At 49.0% G+C, this 7,933-nt stretch overlaps 1 protein-coding gene across 1 annotated transcript in view; it reads right to left on the bottom strand.

The window, feature by feature from the left end:
* Lima1 (LIM domain and actin binding 1) overlaps nucleotides 1–7,933 on the bottom strand; it is a 77,138-nt gene that overhangs the window by 29,063 nt on the left and 40,142 nt on the right. Inside the window, exon 4 of the mRNA XM_055626922.1 lies at nucleotides 5,994–6,452. Within this exon, the coding sequence (XP_055482897.1) occupies nucleotides 5,994–6,452 (459 nt within the window). The remainder of the gene's footprint in view (nucleotides 1–5,993; nucleotides 6,453–7,933) is intronic.

Raw genomic sequence — 7,933 nt, 5'->3', positions numbered from 1 at the left:
TGTGATCCCAGTGTGAGCACAAGCACAGGTGTGGCAATGTGTGTGTGATCCCAGTGTGAGCACAAGCACAGGTGTGGCAATGTGTGTGTGTGTGTGTGTGTGTGTGTGTGATCCCAGTGTGAGCACAAACACAGGTGTGGCAATGTGTGTGTGTGTGATCCCAGTGTGAGCACGGACACAGGTGTGGCAATGTGTGTGTGATCCCAGGGTGAGCACGGACACAGGTGTGGCAATGTGTGTGTGATCCCAGTGTGAGCACAGACACAGGTGTGGCAATGTGTGTGTGATCCCAGTGTGAGCACGGACACAGGTATGGCAATGTGTGTGTGATCCCAGTGTGAGCACAAGCACAGGTGTGGCAATGGTGAGTAATCCTAGTGTGAGCACGGACACAGGTGTGGCAATGTGGGAGTAATCCCAGTGTGAGCACGGACACACTCGTGATCACTGGAGCCAGTCCAGTTGAGCGCCAGGTCCAGTGAGATCAGGGAAAGACCCGGTCTCATAAAAAAAAAAAAAGGTTGATGAGACAGGGTTTCTCTGTGTAGCCCTGGCTGTCCAGGAACTCTCTGTGTAGACCAGGCTGGCCTTGACCTCAGAGATCCGTCTGCCTCTGCATTACAGGCATTCACACCAAGGCTGACTCAGAGCTTATGAAGAGTCCCTTACTTCACTCCTTCACTTCCTTCTACCTCTCCACTGGGCCTTCCTCCAGACTCTCGTATTTCCCAGAGCCAAGGATGGGGAAGCATGGGTTTACAGAAGAATGGGACTGTGCTAACCTGTGTATAGAAATTGTTAGGAATTAATGAACTCTCTTAATTTCTCAGAGCATTAAGTGATAAAAATTTTCTTCTGAACGAAATGGTTTGTTGTGTAAGAAATGTACATATGGGCAGAGTGAATGGAATTTTATGTAAGAAGTGGGAAATAGTAAGAGCTGGAGAGGACAGGAACTCAAGGAGAGCAACAGAACAAGAAAATTTGAACACAGGGAACTTCCCAGAGACTCATACTCCAACCGAGGACTATTCATGGAGATAACCTAGAACCCCTGCACAGGTGTAGCCCATGGCAGTTCAGTGTCCAAGTGGGTTACATAGTAATGGGAAGAGGGACTGCCTCTAGCATAATCTGATTGGCCTGCTCTTTGATCACCTCCCCCTGAGGGGGGAGCAGCCTTACCAGGCCACGGTAGAGGACAATGCAGCCACTTTTCATGAGAACTGATAGACTAAGACCAGAAAGGAGAGGAGAACCTCCCCTATCAGTGGACTTGGGGAGGGGCATGCATGCAGAAAGGAGAGGGAGGGTGGGATCGGGAGGGGAGGAGGGAGGGGCTTATGGGGGGATACAAAATGAATAAAGTGTAATTAATAAAAAAAAAAGTTACAAAAAAAAAAAAAAAAAAGAAATGTACATAGAGGATGTGCTGGCCAGTTCACATCAACCCGGCACAGGCTAGAGTCTTCTGAGAAAAAGGACTCTCCACTGAGAAAATGCCTCTACCAGACTGACAGTCTGTGCTGGTCTTCTTGATGGATGGCTGATGGGGGAGGCCCAGCCCATGGTGGGTGGGGCCATCCCTGGGCTGGTATCCTGGCTTCCCCTGGCTGAGCCAGCCATGGGGAGCAAGCCAGTCAGCAGCCCCCTCCATGGCCCCTGCATCAGCTCCTGCTCCAGGTTCCTGCCCTGCTTGAGTTCCTGCCCTGCTTGCTTTGATGATAAACTGAGATGTGGAGGTGTAAGCTGACTAAACCCTTTCCTCCCAGAGCTGCTTTTGGTGCTGGTGCTTTATCACACCGATAGACACCGCAGTGAAGACGGAGAAGCACTCACCTCCGCACAGGATGGCTCAACACTTTCTGCACTTCCAAGTGTTCTATAAAAACTGTGTTAGCCTTACAATAAGAAAAAACAGAAAAAGAAAAGAAAACCGGTATTTCATATCCAGTAAGCTAATTCAGTAGTTAGAAATCTGGGGGCTGGAGAGTAAGGGCATCTGCTGCCCTTCCAGAGGACCCGGGTCCCGGTGCCAGCAGCCACATGGCTCTCAGCCATCCCTTCAGATGCATCTTCTGATGCTGCTTCTGACCTCCATGGACACCAGGCACCCATGGGTGCACATATATAAGGTGTAGGCAAACATGCACACACAAAATAAAACATAGTTGCTGGGTGGTGGTGGCCACAGACCTTTAACCCCAGCACCTGGGAGACAGAGGCAGACATATCTATGAGTTCAAGGCCAGCCCGGTCTAGAGTGAGTTCCAGGTCAGCCGGGGATATACAGAAAAATCTTGTCTCAAAAAAAATCAAAACACACACACACACACACACACACACACACACACACACACACACACAACTACCACCATCACCAAAAAAACAAACAAACAAACAAAAAAAAAACCCACAAAAAAACCAAAAGACAAGAAAACAACAAAATAGAGATATGTGTGTGGATAATGATAGCACTTATAGCATCTTCGGCTCACCCTGGTTGCTAGAGATGCCACGGACAGGCGCTTCTGAGCGCTTCCGGGCATCCAGAGGCGGAGGGAGACGGCCATGCCCTGCAGGGTCTGTGACACCCAAGTCCAGACTGAGCCCCACAGACACGCGTGTCACGTGGCACTCTCGACACTGCGTTTCAGCATGTGTGACTGAAACGGAACTGGCTGGAAGTAGGAAGCAGCTAACTGGCATGAAGCAGAGGAGGTGACTGACCTCTGGCTGGTAAGCGACAACAGCCACTCGGGGCGAAAAACCGTGAACAGTATCAGGATTCCCCAGGGGGCACCCGAACATCTAGACCTGCCATTGTCTCCCCACAAGAGTCTGCAGGATTGCACGAAGCCGTTATCGTGACAAGAAATGTGTAGCTGCCGTGAGAAATCAGTTACCATGCTCCCACGTGGTGACTAGTAACTCAGTGAAAAAAGGGGTTTAGTAGGTGTGTGAAAGCAGATGTGGTGATGGACATCAGTATTCCCTGGAGGAGGCGGGAGCAGAAAGAGCTCAAGGCCAGCCTGGCTACCTGGGACTGCTTCAAAACAAAACAAAACAAAACAAAACAAAACAAAACAAAACAAAACCCTGGGTTTGGTTCTCAGCTCCCACAGAGAGGCTCACAACCATCCCTACTCCGGTTCTGGGGGATCTGACGCCCTCTTCTGGCCTCTGTGGGCCTGTGCATGGTGCAGAGACACACACGCAGGCAAAGCACTCTACACAGGAAATAAACACATCTAATAAAATACGCCCACTGCCAAGAAGGCTGTGTAAACTGTTTCCGTGACGCCGGCTTCGGCTTGGTGCTCACGCCCTCTCACAGGGCTCACGTCACAGCAGCAACACATGTGTGCCACCACAGCTCACTGTTATGTGGAACTAAAGAAAACACCCTCATCCTTTCTGGGATCTGGCTTATTGTCAGACTGGGTCTCACTGTAGGGTCCAGGCTCCAGGCTGGCCTGACATTCCTGAGCGCTGTCTTTGTAGGACGAGTCTTATATTTGTTGTAGCTGTCACTGACCGGTTCTGAGCTACAGTTACACAGTCTTACCCTGAGAGGGATCTAGTGCCCCTCACTTCTCAGACCCAGATACTCACACATGTAGCTTCTGACCAAAGCCTCTTCTGTGTGCTAAAGACAAAACAGTGCCAGCCATAGTCACAGTCTAATTGCAAACAGACTGGTTGTTCTTCAATCCAAAATAGACAAAATCTCCTAACAGCTTGACTGAAATATTGGACTAAACAGCCAGGCACAGCGGTACATACTTTGAACCCTAACACTAGGGAAACAGAGGCAGGAGTATCTCTGTGAGCTAGAGACCAGCTTAGTGTACGAAGTAAGGTCCAGAGCTAGCTAGGGCTATACAATGAGACCCTCTCTCAAACACACAACCAAATACCCAAACACACACATCAAAACGTAACAAAGTATGTGTGTGTGGTTCTAGAGACTGAGCAGCCTCGAAAATGCTAGGCACACACACCGCTAAACTATAGTCTCAGCCCTGGTCAAAACTTTTTACAGGAATTCATAATTTCCTACGTGATGGTGATGCTTGTTCTGAAACAGTTTTAAAGCCAAGTGTCAAAGGACTATTTAATTTGGGAAATAATAGAGGCACACACACACACACACACACACGCACGCACGCGCACATACATACACACACACGCACACACACACACACACACAGGCCTAAAAAGTTCAGGGGAATCTCAGAACCTATTCATTTTCCAGTGAGTTTAGCCACAAGGTAGGAGGACCTTCCTCTTTCCCACCCTCCTCCTGCCTTTCCTTCCCCTTGCAGGGTCAGGGGAACTGCAGCTCGCTCGCCTCAGCCCCCTGAGCGCTAAGCTCGTGAGGGTGAGTCATCGTCACCATGCTTGGCTAACGGTTGCTCTTCCTATGGCGGGTTGTCCCCCACCCCACCACTTTGACTATTTCTTTAAATGGGCTTGTCATGACCCATCTCTCACTAGGCATTTACGAGAAAAACTGTCTTATATATCATCAGCATTTTCGTTTGCTGCTGTCCCACTCATTTCCTACCTTGGGCCAGTTCTGACACGTGCAAGCACTTCACACTGAATCCACAGTGTGTGCGCTGCGTGACGTCAGCCCTCCCACCCCTGGCGGGGTCTGGGAGGAGGCTTACAATAGTGCTTTGAGTCCCAGCAATGCCCCTTCCTCTCTATTTAGGATTGCTTGCATTTTTTTCATTTCTATTTAAAATTCTTCTTCCCATTTAAATTTTTTTTTTTTTTTTTTTTTTAATTAAGACCATAAAGGAGAAAAAAGGAGTTGGCAGGCCCAGGGAACTAAAAAAGTTGAGAGGGGAGTTTAAAACTGCTTTGTGGTTCCATCTCTTGCCAATTGCTTCCAGCATTAATGCAGCTAAAGCACACACAAAAGGATTCTATCAAAAAAAAAAAAAAAAAAAAGGCAGCTGTCCTGGGAGTTCCTGGAAGGAACCGGCAGCACCTCTCCTTACATAACCCAGGGTTCCAGGATTCCACGATGAATTATCTATTTTCGTTATCTCAGGAGGAGTGCTTCACACCATTACTTCGCCAATACAGGAATCTGGGCCAAATATTTAGCTTAAGAAAAGACAGCTTTTCCGTGTAGTTGGAATCTTAAGTAAATGATGGCTTTGCTACCCGTCAGATCTGTTTATTTCATTATGAGGGCCCTTGTAACAAACCATTCCGTGTACAACGCCAGATACGTAGGAAAGTATGAGAGAACTGGAAAAACTGACCGGCTCTGCTGCCCTGGAGTGTGCTGGAAGGCAGGAGCATATGCAACTCATTTTCTAGTTAAGTAATTCCCTCTGGGGATTTGGTGTGCAATCCACATGAAGGATCAAATTTCATTAGCAGATGCAGGAAAATGCAACCCTGTGCATTTGCAAGTCAAAACTCCTGAAAGCTACACTGGTCCGGCTCTCAGCAGGGATTTTTCCTGGGAGAGGAGTCTGGCTGATAAAAAACATTTGTTGGGAGGCACAGATGAGCAAGAAGAGAAGGGAAGGGGCTCAGCTAGCCCTGAGACACTGAGCCTCAGTCTCAATGCTCAGCTCTGGCCTGAGTGCTCAGTCTGCAGCTGTGTCCGAGCGATAGTGAGTCCAGCAGCCATTTCACCCCCAGGGCTACAAAAGACACAGGAAGACAAATTAAAAGGGTAAGTGTGTGGGAGCACACGGTCCCATCAGTGTCCAGCTCTTTTCATTTTCAGTTTTTAGGTGCTGAGCCACATCCCAGAATGAGCTAGACTTGACATGAGATGGGGGGGGGGGTGATCACATCTCAGCAACCGTGGAAACAGTTCATTTGAGGCTTTTGCTAACGGAACTCGAATCAGAAGACACACTGACCACACATTCTACTCTGTCCAGCTGACCAGGCTTGGAAAACCAGACCCTGTCAGCACGGGTTTCCAGGAGGGAACTCCACACCCGCCCAGCTCTTACCTTGGCTGCCGTGTGTTCACCTTTCTCAAACATCATCTTCAGTCTGGTCAGTGGAACACTGTATTTCTCTATTTTGCCCGAAGCTTCCGTGTTTTCACTTATCTCAGCTTTCTCTACTTCATGCCTGGAATCTCCCAGACAATTTTCCATTTTCTGACTTTCTGTGGCTTTCCGATCCTGGCTGTCCTCTGAGCAGGGATGCCGACACTGAAGGGCGGCTTCCGGATGAGACCCAAGGCTAGGCTTGGGCTGGGTCTGCTCTTCCTGGTCAGCTCTGGCTCCAGAAGAAGTGCTGTGGGTCCCCTCGGCAGGGGGGTGATCTGGCGTGAGGCCCCCCTCTCTGCTGATGCCCGGCAATGTGTCTGTGTGGGGCTCCGCTCCGGCCACGGGGCTCTCCCACTTCTTTCTCAGCACTGACAGGGCCCCTCTTCTAAAGTGCTGGGGGAGGTTTTCAGTGTTCTAGGAGAACGAGAAGTAAGTACCAGTTATAACTTGCCTTCTGCAACAGCCAAACACGCGTCTTCGTAAAATGAAAGTTGAGACTCCAAGACGCGCCTGGCGCACGGCTGGCTCACAGCTGCGGAACAGTTGCTGCCCGGCCGCAGGGCTGGAGCATCCAGCCAGGGCCCGGAGAGGGGAAGAGGGAAAAAGCCAGGAGCTGAAGCAGGAAGTGATAAAACAGGATAGCCTTATAAGGACAAAGTGAGCAGTGTGGACAGCCTGGATCTCCTGTCCTTACATCGGAAAGAAGAGGGTTTTTTTTTTTCCCCTCCCAAGACTCACCCGGAAAGCAAGAAGAAAACGCAGACTGCTAGGTACCTTCAGCCTTGTAACTAACTACACTTGAATAAAAGTTCACCTAGGTATGCCACAAAGTATAAGAGTATCCATGCTAGAAATTTTTTCCTTACAAAAAACAAGACAAAGATTCGGTACCTATGCAATTCCAATTATGATTATGGAGATTAATGTCAAGAACTTGCCTTTTCTATAAAACGTAGAGACTTACCATTTTTGCATGGGTGGCATTACTGTGCAGCTGACAGAACTTACACGCACAAAAACATGTTTTTCCTGGGTCGACAGGGACCCTGTGCATGGCTGGCAAATGCTCTACCACTGAGCAGCAATCCCAGCCCTCAGATTTTATTTCTGCATAATAATCTAATCTTTCCTCCGTTCCCCTCTCTGTTTTTTATCTATATCTAATTTGTAGCCATCTTGGAAAATTCATCATTTTGCAGATCCTCTGGCGGAGAAACACATGGGCCTCATAAGAAAAGAGAACCACCGCCCGCTCTGATACTCACAGGACACACATTTACACACACACCGAAGAGGGTCAAAAATGATAAAGCAGAGCCGGGCATGATGGCGCACACCTGCAACCCCAGCACTCGGGAGGCTGAGGCAGGAGGATCTTTGCGAGTTCGAGGCCAGTCTGGTCAGCCACGGAGACACAGAGAAATCCTGTCTCGAAAGGCAAAACAAAACAATAAGAACTGATCCAACAGATTGAAAACAACTTGCAAATTGTCGTGTTGCTGTAGAATAACAGTGGAAAACATGTCTGTTGAGGTAAAATTAAGCATCCTTTGCCTTGAAAGTCCTAAACGAACCAACCGCCTCCAGCCGCCAGTACCTTCCTACTTTCATTCCTGCTCTCTGAGTCCTCAGGATCTCAACAGGCTTAAAGAGAGGACAGACCTCTGAGGACCGGAGGAGGACCTCAGGGAATTAGCAGGATTAGCAGCTATATTGGGAATTAGGTCTCTCACTCACACTCTCCTGAACACGGGGACAGTCACTTCAGCGAGGCGCAGTGAGGCGGGGGTAGCCAGGGTTACAGAAAAACCACTGGCTAGAGGCTGCACACCCAGACAGAGGCAAAAGGAACACAAAAGGCTCCTGCCAGGCGTGACGGCACCAATCCCAGTTTC

This window comes from Psammomys obesus, unplaced genomic scaffold, assembly GCF_907164565.1.
Source record: "Psammomys obesus unplaced genomic scaffold, mPsaObe1.curated_primary_1811, whole genome shotgun sequence".
In the NCBI taxonomy this organism is placed as follows: domain Eukaryota; kingdom Metazoa; phylum Chordata; class Mammalia; order Rodentia; family Muridae; genus Psammomys; species Psammomys obesus.
The sequence above is the reverse complement of the archived record's forward strand: the minus strand, read 5'-3'. Positions and strand labels throughout refer to the sequence as shown.